This window comes from Paramisgurnus dabryanus, chromosome 5 (genome assembly GCF_030506205.2).
Source record: "Paramisgurnus dabryanus chromosome 5, PD_genome_1.1, whole genome shotgun sequence".
In the NCBI taxonomy this organism is placed as follows: Eukaryota; Metazoa; Chordata; class Actinopteri; order Cypriniformes; family Cobitidae; genus Paramisgurnus; species Paramisgurnus dabryanus.
Window position 1 is genome coordinate 44,992,305 of NC_133341.1, and position 16,501 is coordinate 45,008,805.

The 16,501-nt window shown below is 38.9% G+C and overlaps 1 protein-coding gene across 6 annotated transcripts in view; it reads left to right on the forward strand.

The window, feature by feature from the left end:
* Positions 1-16,501, forward strand: part of kcnt1b (potassium sodium-activated channel subfamily T member 1b) — a 129,753-nt gene that overhangs the window by 84,651 nt on the left and 28,601 nt on the right. For all 6 annotated transcript variants that reach the window (XR_012336726.1, XM_065284340.1, XM_065284334.2 and 3 more), the window contains 2 exons: positions 8,768-9,003; positions 15,728-15,941. Coding sequence is in view for 5 of the 6 variants with exons in the window: in XM_065284340.1 (XP_065140412.1) it covers positions 8,768-9,003; positions 15,728-15,941 (450 nt within the window). In the remaining variant the exon portion in view is untranslated. The remainder of the gene's footprint in view (positions 1-8,767; positions 9,004-15,727; positions 15,942-16,501) is intronic.

Here is a 16,501-nt window from a genome sequence, read left to right on the forward strand (position 1 = left end):
TCTAATACATCTAAGTTGGTACAGTCCAATTTCCTTAGATTTCCCATAAAACAGATCAACTTCCTGTTTGAATCTCTTTGTCACCAGGCTGGTCCTTTCAACAACACACCTGGTATTAAACATTTCAAGTCATCTTAACTATAAAATAAACTTTAACAATTTGATCCATATTTTATAAATCACATTTTAGCCATAGAGAAATTTTAACTGGTTTTAATGTTTTAATCTTAAGCCACATAACTAAGCCCGTGCACTGACTCAGTACAATGACAAATAAAGATCTTAAACCAAACCAATACAGTAATGTCCTTTTATTTTATTAATCAATGCAAAGGTGAATGTATAAATATTGTGTGGCTTAAATCCTGGCCATCACACATCCCCCCACCTAAGATCTCACGCTGGTAAGCGGGAGAGAAAGTCAGCAGTTGTATTACTTTTCCCAGGCACATGTTGGATGTTAAACTTATAAGGCTGCATAGAAAGGTACCAGCGGGTTATTCTAGCATTGGTGTCCCGCATTCTGTCCATCCATTGTAATGGTCGATGATCAGTTTCAATGGTAAACTCTCTACCAAGAAGGTAGTACCTGAAGGTATCTAAGGCCCATTTTACCGCCAAGCACTCCTTCTCAACGGTCGAGTAACGTACCTCCCTTGGATACAGCTTTCTGCTGACATATGCCACTGGATGTCTACTGTCCAACTCACCCTGAAGAAGTACTGCACCAATGCCAATATCAGAGGCATCAGTCTGTAACACGAATGGCTTTCCAAAATGAGGGCAATAAAGCACTGGCTCTTCACATACAGCAGCTTTTATGTCCTGGAAAGCTTCCATCGCTTCCTCTGTCCAGCAAATTCGGTTGGGGCAATTCTTTCGAGTCAAATCAGTCAGGGGTGCCACACGAGCAGAGAAATTCGGTACAAATCTTCTGTACCAACCTGCCATCCCTAAGAATGATCGGATCTGAGTTTTGGTCTCTGGCAGAGGACAGTTTTGGATAGCCTCAATCTTTTGGAGCTGGGGTCTAATGACTCCATTACCGACTACATACCCTAGATACTCTGTTTCCTTTTTAGCTAGAGCACACTTTGAAGAGTTAATGGTGAGGCCCGCCTGCTGAATCCGATGGAGCACCTCCTTCAGATGCTGAAGATGTTCCTCCCAGGATGAACTATACAAAATAATATCATCCAAATATGCCGCTGCATAATCAGAAAGGCCAGACAACACATGATCCATAAGCCTTTGAAATGTGGCGGGAGCCCCATGTAATCCAAAAGGCATTACAGAAAAATGGTAGAGCCCCCAAGGAGTGCGGAATGCCGTCAGTTCTTTTGACTGGATAGTCAAGGGGACCTGCCAATATCCTTTACATAGGTCAATAGTGGTTATCCATTTAGCTTGGCCTAGGCGATCAATCAGTTCATCAATCCTGGGTGTCGGATAGGAGTCGAATCTAGAGACGGAATTAAGATAACAGAAGTCCACACAAAAACGGAGACTGCCATCCTTCTTTGGAACCAACACCACAGGACTACACCAATCACTTCTAGAGGGTTCAATTATGTTCATAGCCAACATTTGATCCAATTCTTCCTTTAGAGAGGTCAAGAGCCGTTCCGGCACACGATAACTCCTTCGTCGAGGTACAGCCCCATTGCAAAGTACAATATCATGCTCTACCAAACTAGTTCTCCCAGGGGTCTCTTTAAATACCTCTGGGCTACAGAGACCTTGAATATCAGCCTGTTGGTGTAATGGCAGATGCTGAAGGTCCAAAGTAACTTTAGAAGGAATGGGCAGATACTGTTCACAAACCTCCTCTTCATCTTCTACCCGGCGAAGCATTAGGACCTCCACTCCTGTATCTGACCTCTCATGCCAGGCTTTTAATAAGTTAATATGGAGTACTCTTTTGGAGCGGCTCTGCCCTGGTAAAGCAATCTCATAGGTGGTAGGCCCTAACTTCTGAATCACCTCAAAGGGTCCTTGCCATTTAGCCAGTAGTTTACTATTATCACTAGGCAGCATCACCAATACCTTAGCTCCTGGCTCAAAACTTCTGGCTCTGGCCTTTTTGTCATACCAGGTTCGCTGTCGACTTTGAGATTCAATCAAATTCTTGTGAGCAAGTTGGGTCATACTCTCCAGTCTTTCCCTCATTTGCAGGACATAGGAAACAACACTCTGGGAGCCAGTGATCTTGTGGTCTCCTTTCCAAGTTTCCTCCAGAAGGGCCAGGGGTCCCCGGACATCCCGGCCATACAGCAGCTCAAAAGGGGAAAACCCCAAGGAAGCCTGAGGTACCTCCCTGTAGGCAAATAAACGATAAGGGAGCCACTGGTCCCAATTGGCCCCAGTATCATCAACAAATTTGCGTAGCATTTGCTTAAGGGTCTGGTTGAATCTTTCAACCAGCCCATCTGTCTGTGGATGGTAGGGTGTAGTCCTTATGCCCTTTATCCCTAATAACCGATACACCTGTTGTAATAGTTTAGACATAAAGTTGGACCCCTGATCAGTTATTATGGCCTTAGGGAAACCAACTCTAGCAAACAGCTGAACAAGGCAAAGAGCTACATTCCTGGCCGTTACTTTCTTAAGGGGAAATACCTCCGGATACCTAGTGGCATAATCATTGATAACCAACATGTACCGGTTCCCGGTTTTACTACGCTCAAGGGGCCCTACCACATCCATTCCCAACTGTTCAAATGGTACGCCTATAACAGGTAGTGGTTCTAAAGGAACTTTAGAGGGACGTTTACTAGTGGTATATTGGCACTCTGGGCAACTCCTACAAAAGTCACCCACGTCTTTTCTCAAATTAGGCCAAAAAAAAATGATGGCTAATACGAGCTATGGTCTTTTGTCTCCCTAAATGACCTGCCCATGGGACTGAATGGCCTAGCTGAAGAACCAAATTTCTTGCCTTCTGGGGCACAACCATCTTGGCTTCTGCACCCTGCTGCCAATACAACACTCCATCTTGTAAAAACAACTTACTCTCCTGGCCCTCTTGACTTTTCTGATTATGGGACCCTTGTGCCTCTTTGTACAATGGCCCTATCTCTAAATCATCCTGTTGCAATTGGCCTATATCTTGCAGGACTACAAAGTGTGATTTAAGCTGTTCAGAGAGAGGTTCTTCTTCAACAACATTAGCCACAAACTTTAATTTTTCCTGTCTCCTTTGCATCCTCGACTTACGGGTTTTTCCCAGTGGATCATCTAAATCCGAATCAAAGAAAGGTAATGCACTAACATACTGGATATCTTCCTCTCTCTTCCTAGCCATAGACCGTGTTTCAGCCATATTGCATTCTGGTTTACTAGGTAACAAATCAAACAACACTGGCAAGTCTTGGCCTAAAAGCATTGAGTATGGAAGATCATCTACGAGACCAACATTCAGCAAATAAACCTGTCCTTGCACCTCTACATGAACATCTGCTGTAGAATAACATTTCTCATCTCCATGAATACAACGTATAGGCACCTTGAACCCAAAATTTCTAAGATTACCTGAAACTAAATCTGTGCGGACCAATGATTGCATGCTACCTGTGTCCACTAAGGCCCTTACTTCCTGACCATTAAGGACTACAGTAGCAAAATGCAAAGGGATTTCTGTCTGCTCAGTGTGGACAGGTCGTGGCACACAACACAAATAAGCGTTGCTAGAAGGATTATTGGGACACCTAGGTTTAATGTGACCTTCCTGTCCACACTGATGACACACAACACTCTTCCTGCTATTAAACTTCTGATTAGGGCTTTGATTGACAGGACTACCCCGATCACCCACAGACTTACGCTCAGTTGTGGTCTTGGTCCCAACCTGGGACATCTTCGCTTGACTTTTTGGTTCTTTGCATCCGCGCCACTGGTTGTAAGTCCATACTTGATTCTTGCGTTGAGCTGACAGAAATACATCTGCCAATGCTGCAGCCTCAGAAGCGGTTTTTGGATCACGTTCTTTAATCCATACTTGTAGGTCAGGGGCTAACATGCGCAGAAACTGTTCCAGCACAATCACTTCACCAATGTCGTCCTTGGTTCGATTCTGGGGTTGAACCCACTTGTGATACAGTTCTTTCAATCTCACATATAGCTCCTTTGGGGTTTCATCCTTCCCCACCTCAGAAGACCTGAACTGCAATCGGTAACTTTCAGAGTTAATGTCATATTTGTTAAGTATGGCTGTTTTGACTTTCTGGTAGTCGAGAGATTCAATAATGTCCATATGTACATAGGCACTCCTAGCTTTCCCTGTCAGTAGGGGCACAAGTCGAACTGCCCAGTCGGTTGTCGGCCACCGACACGCCACAGCTATTCTTTCAAATGTAGTGAGGTAGTGCTCTATGTCATCTACCTCTGACAGCTGTTGCAGGTGTGGCTCCTTTTGTACAGCCGAATGTCCTAACCCAGAATAGACATTCTGATGAGGAATTGGTGATGCTGCTGGCTGTCCGCTACTAGAGCTTTGCAGAAAGTCTTGAGAAGTTTGTCGAATGGGAGAAGCAAGATCATCACGAGTGCTAGTGCCAAGCCCTGGATTAGGTACAGGAGTAGTACGGACATGCACTTCTTGTTGAAGCTGGCTGAACTGGTGGTGCAGGGCCTTCCATCGCCCTTCTTGACGAGCTGCTTCTTGCTCCATTCGGCTATCTCGTGCCTGTTGCATGGTAATGTGTCTCTGGAACAGATCTTTTAGCTCTTGGAGAGAAACATTTTGAGAAAGATTACCCATCTCCATTTCAGCACTGTCCCGTCCACCAGTGGCTCCCTCAGTAACTTCCTTGGCTTGCGCCGCCAGAACTTTCTTTGGCCCCATCTTTGAATAAAGGCAGGAGGGGGAAAAAATTCAACTGTGTAGTCACAGGGGAAAAAAAAAAATACTGCCCCTAGTGGCATCCCACTTCTGACACCAGTTGTGATGGATCTGCCATGAGCCTTGGCAAATCACAACAAAAATTTGAGTCCATCGCCACAAAACAGGGAGCAAACTAATCTTCAATTGTGACAGTTTTTATTAAATCTTGTTTACACAAGACAAAATGTGATCAAACCTCATTAAAGAGGGAAAAGATGCAAAAATTCATTTTTTAGTTCATTGGGGAAATCTGGTATACATAAAAAAGGACATCATGGTGCTTTAGCCTCTCAAATTAACAGAGGACAAATCCAGCACCACCTTTCTCCAGATACCATAAGAAACAAAGAACAAAAAAACTCTCTCTAGACAACACACACACTGAATTTATAAGAGGTGGCCAGCACCATGAAAACAAAAAAAGGGAAGACAAAACAATACACATTTTCACAACAGTAACAAAGCAAACCCTGAAATAAACACAATGCATTCAACTAAATTTAGAGCCATGGATAAACTTTAGTCAATGCAAAAAAAAACTTCTATTAAACAAAATTACATTGATCAAGACATCACATTTTCCAATGTCCCCTCTAATACATCTAAGTTGGTACAGTCCAATTTCCTTAGATTTCCCATAAAACAGATCAACTTCCTGTTTGAATCTCTTTGTCACCAGGCTGGTCCTTTCAACAACACACCAGGTATTAAACATTTCAAGTCATCTTAACTATAAAATAAACTTTAACAATTTGATCCATATTTTATAAATCACATTTTAGCCATAGAGAAATTTTAACTGGTTTTAATGTTTTAATCTTAAGCCACATAACTAAGCCCGTGCACTGACTCAGTACAATGACAAATAAAGATCTTAAACCAAACCAATACAGTAATGTCCTTTTATTTTATTAATCAATGCAAAGGTGAATGTATAAATATTGTGTGGCTTAAATCCTGGCCATCACAGGGATGTACAGTCTTAATATACAGTATGGATGTTATTTTAATAAACAGATATGTGCTTAAATTTACGTGTACACTGTAACATAACTGTAAACTATTGGCAGCTGGGTCTACTGTTAATTTATAGTTCTACTACTGTTGGGGGGGTAATACTAATTTCATGCATACCGACTTATTAACACAGTTTAAGAGTTGTAACCCTCATGTTAAACAGAGTCGAAAAAGCAGTTGAGCTTATGACAGATTATTTCTGGGCCAAACTCACGCCTCCTTTTTCCTACAAGTTTTGGAAAGTTTTTTCGAACAGGGGTATCCGTTACTACTGATTGACCTCATATTCCTTTTATGGGCCTTAGCCCCCAGAAAAGCACGCCTGCCCTGCACGTCATAGGAGAGCAAGAACGTGCATTAGCATTGCTCCGTCGAGTAGAAGTATCACTGCACAGCACGCAAAAACTTTGTTTTATCAAGATGGTTCGACAAAAGAAATGTGTTTTTGGATGCAAGGAGGAGAAAACCTTATTTAGCTTTCCATGTCTTCAGACAACAGTGGATGTAATTCGTTTTCCCCGGACAGCAATGTAATTGCGAATGGGTTTATGTTTGTTCCCTGGCTTGAGGATTGCTTTATAAAAAAGGCTTTATACTTTAAAAGACACTGTTTTGGAGTCGTAAGTAAATGAAAATCTCACGCGTTTTGTTTGCAATCGGCACAGACGTGCATGTTATGTAAACAACACGACCGACAGCAAACATTTTCCACCTCAGTTTGCATTGTACTGCTCTTACGACATTTACACCTTTAAAGCTCACGTAACACACGCTGTTTCTGCATTTCTGATATTAATCTGGAGTACCTATGGAGTAGTATGACATCCTTTATATCTCTGAAGAGTCTTTAGTTTAATCAGATTTATAAAAGAAAGATTAGCTTTACCGAATCTTTCCGATAACGTACGAAAAAATGAAGAAGGAGGAGTTATAACACGGGAGGAGCGAGTACGAGTCATGCAACACTATACAACACTGTTTTAACTTATGATTCACTACATGTTCGTGTCATTTATATAATATACACGCGCCTATTTCCAACATAAGACAGAAGTCTTACTTACCGCGTGTAACTCGTCATGAAAATCCACCGCATCAAACACACACACGCAAAACTCCGCTGCTAATCCGGATAATAAACTATATCCATTGTTTCCATAAGGCTGGATGTCTTCTCCTTACATCCAAAAACACACTTCTTGTTGTGCCATTGTTGACTTTTGAAATTAAACAAAGCTGAGTGGCGTGATAAGCTGTTAGCAAGCTCTAGCGTCTCCCGCTGACTGACGGCTGGGCGGGGTTTTCCAGGGGAAGTTTTCCGGCGGAAGCCCATATAAAGAAGTGATACGTATCGAAAACCCCTGAAACGTCAGTTAGAACCGTAATCGAAAAAAATTAGCCGAAACTTGTACGAACCCTGGCGAAGTGCATTCGGCACAGAAATACTCTGAAACACGCCCAACTGCATTTTTGACACTTTGCCTACGTTTAGCATGAGGAAACAACTCTATAACTGTGTTAATAAGTCAGAATGCTTGAAATACCATTAAACCCCCCCTTTAAACAATGATTCAGTATCCGATGTGTGTAAGGCTGTATCTGACTGTAAGCCATAGTTATTAAAAAAAGTTTTTATTTAAGTTTTTTTCCATCGATGTCGCAGCTGTTAGATAAGTATGGAAAGGCTGCGCCTACTTGTAACTCTTCAACTCCACCCACCGTACGCCTTCAAGAGTTTGAGTTTTTCCGGCAAAAAACAGAATGGCTGTTCTTTCTTGTAATACTCTGACAACACGAAAGACTCTTTGGACATTTGAAGGATGAAATACTACTCTATAGGTAACAAAGATTAACATTAAATTGGCAACAACGATCTGTGTTATGTGAGCTTTAAAGGAATAGTCTACCCTTTTGCCATATTAAACTATGTTATAACCTCAACCTAGACAAATTAATACATACCTATCTTTTTTCAATGCGTGCACTGTACAGCGTGTTGTGAATGTGTTAGCATTTAGCCTAGCCCCATTCATTCCTATGGTACCAAACAGGGAAGCCACCAAACACTTCCGTGTTTTCCCTATTTAAAGACTGTTACATGAGGAGTTATACCAGTTAGTATGGTGCCACAAAATAAAACTTTTTTTTGGTACCATAGGAATGAATGAGGCTTGGCTAAATGCTAACACATTCACAACATGCTGTACAGTGCACGCATTGAAAAAAGATACTGTAGGTATGAATTAATTCGTCTAGGTTGAGGTAATAACATAGTTTAATGTGGCAAAAGGGTAGACAATTCCTTTAAATAACAGCTCCCCTAATTAACAGTATGTTACTGTATTAACACCCTGGAAATCATTTTCATTCGGAAAACCAGTTGTCTTACACAATTTAAGTGTTGGAAAAAACAACATTTTCCTGTAGAACTTGGCAGTTTTAACAGCAGTTTTTTTTACAGTGTATATATTCATGTTTTTATTATTTTTTATCTGCTATTTGTTTTATGATTGTTTTTGTGGACTAAAACGGCAAATTCATGTTATATTATGGATCCTTGAGCAGCGCGAGCTCATCTGGAGTTAAGATGGATGCAATTTTCATAATAAAAGTATAAAGTGCTGTTATGAATGTACAAGTTGAGATAAAATCGTCCAACAAAATGTAGTATTGATATTCCTACATTTTAAATTCAATATAGTTTTATACAGAAATAAGTTAATGTCATTTATTATTGTGGTTTATGTAATTTAAGAGAGAAATGTAATTTAATTACATCCTACCCATCACTGGTGAATATTCATGTTGAAATCTGTATATTCACAGTATAGCACAGCTTCTTATACCTCATTTCCTTTTTGCCCTTAGATATGGGGTCTGCTTAATCGGTACAAAGAGAGAAGACAACAAGAGTATCCTTCTGAACCCTGGTCCACGCCATATCATGTCTGCCACAGACACCTGCTACTACATCAACATCACAAAGGAGGAGAACTCGGCATTCATCTTCAAACAGGAAGAGAAGCACAGCAAAGGAATGACGGTCGCCGGGGTGTATGACGCACCTTCTCGCCTACCAGTGCAAAGCATCATCGCAAGCATGGGTGAGGATGCAGCAGCATCTATTAAAAAGAAACCTGATAAGGTGGATTACAAATATCAGGGCTGCATAATATATCGAAATATCATCAATGTGCATACCGCGACTTGTCCATGCATGTGTGTAAACTGACATGTGGAAGTTGACCATCAAATTTGGTTTAAATAGATTTTACAAAGTTAAAGCATTATGGTATTGCATACTGGGTTATTTAGTTTAATATCATTTTACTCTAATAAATAGTTTCACTCACCATCGTTTCGACAGATAGCCCCGCCCCCAGATTTGCGGAATTGGTTAAGACAAAAGTTGAAAGCGCTGCATGGCGGTAGTGTTTACATATAAATGGTTTATTCGTAGTTTCTCTGCACTTTAAGATCGGTTAAATATTTTAAATTTAAAAATGGCACATCAGCTTAAGTGTTAGTTTAAAAATGAATTATGTTGATATTTTCCAAATGCATAAGAAAGCATAAATACAAGTTTTAATTAGCATAAGCTGTCTAAGAGAAAGATATTGACTATGTGGATAATTTTTATAGGCAAACATATAGCAGTCATATATTTTATTTCCTATTGTGTGTCCTTTTGTTGAAGTTAATTTTCATATGGTAAGTGTCAGCACGTATTTTTCTTCAGTAACAGAGTCATAAGTTAAATCATAAGACATCATCTGTTAACATTTACAGAAATCTTCCTTTGTGTCGCTCTCATTCCCGTCACTTTAAAGAGCTCACGGGTCGCGTCTCGTTTCCAGCGAGGAGGATTTCTTTCCCAATTTGGCTTGGAAACTGCACTTGCATGTATGAAAATATCCACTGGCTACTTTAATTTATCATAAGTTCTTTTGTCTTCACATCTACCTGTAAAATTTTGCAGAGGCACCGAATATATACTTAGACAAGATTTACGCAAAGCATTTTTATTAAACCATGCAGTGCTTAAAGATATTAGTTGCGAAGCCCTGATTTGAAAAGTATGCAAATCAGTGTTCATTCATTACGAACAATAAATCAGGGTTGAGGTCAACTTCAGTCAGTTTTAGGAGATCCTGTGCTGAAATACTGCGTAAAATGAACAATCATCTATATGCCTGAAGTAAAGTTTTACTTTATTCACTGAAATAAACTGGAATTGACCTTCATTCTGAGTCATGTGGTCTAGAAACACAGCAATTTTTTTTTTTGGCCATTTCAACCGCAAACAATAGTAGCGCAGACATTTCCAACCACAGCTACAGTTTTGCATTTTACTGGCGGACAGCCTTTCGCATAACTTAGGCCCTGTTTACACCTGGTATTAAGATGTGTTTTGGTCGATCGGATCATGGGTGGACAAGGCTAAATAAAAACGTGGTGTGAAACGGTTTGAGCTCGTCCACTTTCGACCACATGCAAAGGTAGTCGAAAACGCATTCGACCGGGTTGTTTCTGTGGTGTAGACGCTCATGTGGTCGAACAGCCACAAAAGACCACCCACTCTCCGCCTATATGTAATGTACTATAGGGGTGACCATGAATAGTTAAAAGATTTTATGCTTCTATAAGAGAAGCCTGATTCGACTACCAATCTCACAGTCGAATCATCACAGATGTGTTATCCAGTTAATCGTCAACCCTAGGCCTGTAGCGACGCGTCGATGACGGTGACGCATCGACGTCAAAATTCCGTCAACGTCATATTTTTGCGCCGATGCTTCGACACAGCTGGCCACACACACGTGTGAGACCAAAACATTAAACATTAAATTTAAGGACCAAAAAATGAATGATCACATTCGTCTAATCTTTCATAATGATCCGCTAGCTGCCCGTCCCATAAGCAGGCTGTCAAAAAACCGTGTCTCTGTAGGCAGCCTGAGCTCTCAGATCTGCACACAAAAACAATTTGTTTCACCAACCACTCAAAACCAAAATAAAGTTTTCCAACCTATCTCCGACCGGGGGTGGCTGTTGTTAGGTAGAAAAAGCCAGTGTCAAACCTCATAACAGTCACACCATGTCAGAGATTGGAATGTCTTTAAAATGATGTAAGTAAAGTCGTATATTGCTAATCCTAAATGATTTCAGCGTATATAGGCTGGAAGTGTATAGTATTTTTCTTGTGGACTGAATGAAGTCTACGATTGGCATTCCTTTTTACAACAAAACCTAGCACTGTGTTTTTATTCTTGACGTGATCCTTATAGGTTTCTGTATGATTGTTAACTGGACTGAATTGCACATTGAACTTGAAAGCGCAACGCGCATATCCGATAGCGCACGTGCACAGCCAGACGACTTCATGTTCGCGTCTTTTTGGCTTAAACGGACAAATGCTCATATGCCAAAATAGCTGTCTTTGTGATTTTTATACTAAACATTTGTTTACTGTACGTCTTAAACGGATAAACATTGTATTGCATCCGGTCTTATAATAAGCATAATCTGTCTCTGTCATTAAAGTTAATTCAAGATCAAAAAAAGAAAACTTTTGCATCTTTGTAAATAAAGATTAATCCACATTTCCACAATCCTTTGTGTTGAGCTATTTGAAATAAGTTAAAGGTTTATCATGGAGTTTAGATTTCCTGGGCTGCGTTCTCCGAAACTACCTTAACGCTATGTCGTTCTAAAGTTGTACCTTAAAGGGGAATTCCGCCCTAAAACGGAATTTAGGGTGTTTTTTCGTTGTTAACGAGTCAAACTTTCATTTAAAAGCATATTTATGACTAAAGAGCAACATTTAAGATATTTAAGATTTTCGTTTTCTGGTAAACTGGCCTTTGAATGGGAGTGAATAGGGCATGTCGATTGAGCGCACAAAATCTCTATTTTTACAACACTAAGGAGGCTCGACACAACGTGATACTTTACTCGAAGTATCACGTGGGTCTCTACACATGAACGCGAGCATTGAGAACATTGTTTGTGTGCACAGATTTTAGTAAAAGCGAAAAGTTTGGAACAACTTACCGTGCTGTTAAACTGCGTCCCGCCGCCATATTGCCAGTCATGAGCAATCGATTTCAGAATGCGATTGAATGGACTCCATAGGACGCTACTTTTCAACTACAGGGTCAATATTGTTTTTCACTTGAGACAAAACAACAAATTATCCGTGCATTTATATGGAACTATGCTTTAGGAGCTATCCATCTTTACTCTCCTTCCTCCTTATGTCGCATTCTGAGATCGATTTCTCATGACTGGCAAGATGGCGGCGGGACGCAGTTTAACAGCACGGTAAGTTGTTCCAAACTTTTCGCTTTTACTAAAATCTGTGTACACAAACAATGTTCTCAATGCTCGCGTTCATGTGTAGAGACCCACGTGATACTTCGAGTAAAGTATCACGTTGTGTCGAGCCTCCTTAGTGTTGTAAAAATAGAGATTTTGTGCGCTCAATCGACATGCCCTATTCACTCCCATTCAAAGGCCAGTTTACCAGAAAACGAAAATCTTAAATATCTTAAATGTTGCTCTTTAGTCATAAATATGCTTTTAAATGAAAGTTTGACTCGTTAACAACGAAAAAACACCCTAAATTCCGTTTTAGGGCGGAATTCCCCTTTAAGCTGTACCTTATCGCTAATACGTGTTTTCCGAAACGTTCTTAGTTACGTATCACTTCTGTAAGTCGTTCGTTCGGAAGGTTGGTCTGGAGCACTCTTAGCTATACCTTATCCCACAGGACTCCACTAGGGGCTTCATAAAAGCTTACATTGCAGTCTATATAACTAAATATTTGTAAAAAAAAAACACTCTGTGTTTAATTAGGCAAATATTTTTATATTTAAAGAATAAACCATTCACATAATTAGACATCATTACATTGATGGTTGTTAGATTTTTAATTATGTTTTCCAAAGGGACATCAACTGCGAACTATTAAATGCTACAGGATTAAGAAACTATTTAAAAAATATATTTTGGGTGATGGAGTTGGTGAAACTGGCAGCTATACAGCGAATCCTATTTCATTTGTGCATTTCATATCCGTTAAATCTTAGTCTACCGGCAAGTATTTTAGCTGCATAAATAAATCGGGTAAAATAAAAAATAAGAAACTAATTAGGATTGTTCATGTTATTTTTAATGTTTTATAACTTTGAGGCAACTGCATGCCATATTCTTTATAAACATTCAAAACAAACTGCGCACTTGCTTATAGTCTCCTAAGGTCAACACAATTTCCACATTAAAACTAATCAAAGCTAAAATCTAAAGTAGTCATAATATATATTTATTTATATATATTATATGTTATATTTGAGGTAGACAGAAAGGCTCCAGAAATGCGTCCATTAAGCTTTATCCGCATTGTAACGAGGCTGCTTGCGCATCCAGTGTCCAAGCACAATAAACGCGTGAACTAATGAACAACAACAGTTTGTTTTTATATATTTTAAGTGTAATGCACAACCAATTACTTGCACGACCCACTTTATTCCCCTGGGCAACGCACTTATTGGGAACCCCTAATATAATTTATCCTTTCAAGTGAAGGCATAGCGGATGAATTAGAGCAGTTTAAACATGATACGTTTGGAAATAAAGTTGCGGGCTTTGCACGGGTTTGATATAAATTATAGAAGGTTGAATTTAGTTGTTTTTCAATTTGAAATATTTTTAACAGATATTCCTAATAAATTTAACTTGAACTATTTCTAAAATGTTTCTTTAATAAAGAACACCGCTATCTCATAACGCAGCGAAACCTATTACATAAAGTGAATAATTGATTGTCGAGCAATCGATATCAACCTATTCAGAACCTCCACCATGGACAGCACCCGCTAAGGTCGAACTTAAGAAGGTTTACCTTAAGCAACATCCTAAGGTATAGTTCGGAGAACACACGTAGGAAAGGTATACATGTAGTTAAGGTGTACCTTTTGAGTCTTCGTAGCGCGCTAAGAGAGAACGTTATCGGAGAACGCACCCCTGATCTTTTGCTTCATTAAAGGGATTGTTCACACAAAATTAAAATTCTGAAAAATGTTGTTTTTAAACCTGTATGAATTTCTTTTTTCTGATGAACACAAAAGAAGATATTTTGATAAATGATGGTAAGCACACAGCTGATTGTAACCATTGACTTCCATAGTAGGAATAAAAACAACATGATGGAATTTAATGGATATACCATTAATTGTGTGCTTACCATCATTTATTAAAATATCTTATTATGGTTTTTATTAATCAAGCAACAGAAACTAATTGTTAGATTAATCGTCCAATTAGTCATTAGATTAGTCGACTAATCGGAAAAATAGTCGCCTGATTAATCGTTTAATAAATAGTCGTTTACCCCAGCCCTAGTCAACCCTCTCTTTTGAAAACCCCCCAAAAAGTCATACCCCAACTAAAATTAGATCCAGTTCATGAAGCCTTTGAACTTAAAGCATAAGTTTGGTTTCATTTCAAAGCAGATACTTGGAAGTTTATTGTAAAAACTGAATAATTTTTGTGATAATGAAAACACTAGTTAAGAAAGGCTAAAAAATACATTTCTAATAACTTTACAAAATACATTTGATACCTCTTTATCAAAAACTAATTGAAATTGTCCCTAAAAGAATCTAGAAATGCACTGCAGCTAAAGCCACAGGTCTGACCTTGTTGTGTTTTAAATGAAGATGATATCTTTAAAACTCAGAATTTTATGAAAGGTTTTTTTAAAACTATGTCATTAGGTATTTTTTAGAGAAATCTCAGAAATGCTAACATTTGTTTACTCACATCTTTGCATTGCATTCTTTAAATGTATTGTTGCATTATTTAGTGACTGACCCATTTAGAATGTCAATGGAAATAAACATTCACACCTCTTCAGATGAATTATGGCCATCTATATCATTCTTTTGTAATTATTATAATTACTGACAACAAACTATTCACAGTGTTTTAATCCCTCTTTTTTTGATTAAATGTCTCACTTCACCTTCTTTGACTTTGTTTCAAATGCCTTTCTTCCAAAACGAAACATTTCAATGAGCTTTACCATTCAAAATCATTCCTAAAACCTTTTTTTCCATATAAAAAAGTAAACAATAAAGTTGCACATTATCTGATTTCATATATAACAGCTTTCTCCCTATATATTAATATACAGCCTATTATGATAATGCTATGCCAACAATATTTGAAAAAGCAGCTTTTAATAAATATTTTTAACATGCATGAATAAATCCAACAACTCCCATGACAGGGCTATACGTCCATATGAGAAGCGGCTTCCAGGTTATTAAACCATTGCAAAGCAGTTGTCTCTTTGTTTCTGCAGTTAAAAAGATAAAGCTGATAATTCTGGCTATACTTTCGTTATTTTAATAATGTCTTAATTTTTATTTTATCTATAGTTCACTTGGGGAACTATAGATAAAATCTAGCACAGATTTATTCTGCATCTTGTTACTTGATTCTGACAATTTTTTATTTACTACAAAGGTAAATTCTGGTCTAATTTAGGTCTGTACATTTTGAACACAAATAGCTATACTCTGACATAATGTTAGTGTCCGACGCACGTCAATTTAAACCGTCTTTCTCCCGCTCGTGTTCAAACGACTCGCCCATAGATTGTCCCCTCAAAGTAATCAGAACATAATCAGTGGACAAATTAAAACACCAGATATGAATGGGAATGTGTCTCTTGTATGTGATCCAGTCGACCAAACTGCATCTGGATATCAGGTGTAAACAGGGCTTGAAATCCTCATATGGCTCATTTGTCCTACATTACAGGAACTGTGGCCATTGACCTGCAGAATCCAGATCCACCGGCTGACAGAAGTAAGCTAACCCTGCCTACAGAAAATGGAGCCGGGAGTCGCAGACCCAGCATCGCACCCGTCCTGGAGATTGCTGACTCTTCTGCCATCCTACCCTGTGACCTTCTCAGTGATCCGTCTGAAGATGAGACCAACCAATCAGATGAGGAGGGAGCACCATCATTAGAGTAAATCTATTATTTGAAATTTATGCCATGTTAAGACTACACTATTAAAAATAATGCTTCCTTAAAGGTTCTTTGTCAGACCGTATGGTTCCATTTACCACCTTTAACATCCAAAGAACCGTAATGTTCTTTAATGCACCAGCCAGCAGTAGTGTCTTATGTGTCGAATACGGCATCTATCTACATATATATCTATGGTCCGAGCTGTGCGATTGAGTAGAGAAGGGGACTAATTTGCATATTCTGCATATACTAAATAAGGCAATGAAGAAATTATTATCATCCTTACATATTCTGTTTTGATGTTCCAAGATGGGTTTTAAAGGGACACTCCACTTTTTTTGAAAATATGCTCATTTTCCAGCTCCCCTAGAGTTAAACATTTGATTTTTACTGTTTTGGAATCCATTCAGCTGATCTCTGGGTCTGGCGCTACCACTTTTAGCACAATCAATTGAATCTGATTAGACCATTAGCATTACGCTAAAAATTAACCAAAGAGTATGGATATTTTCCTATTTAAAACTTGACTCTTCTATAGTTACATCATGTACTAAGAC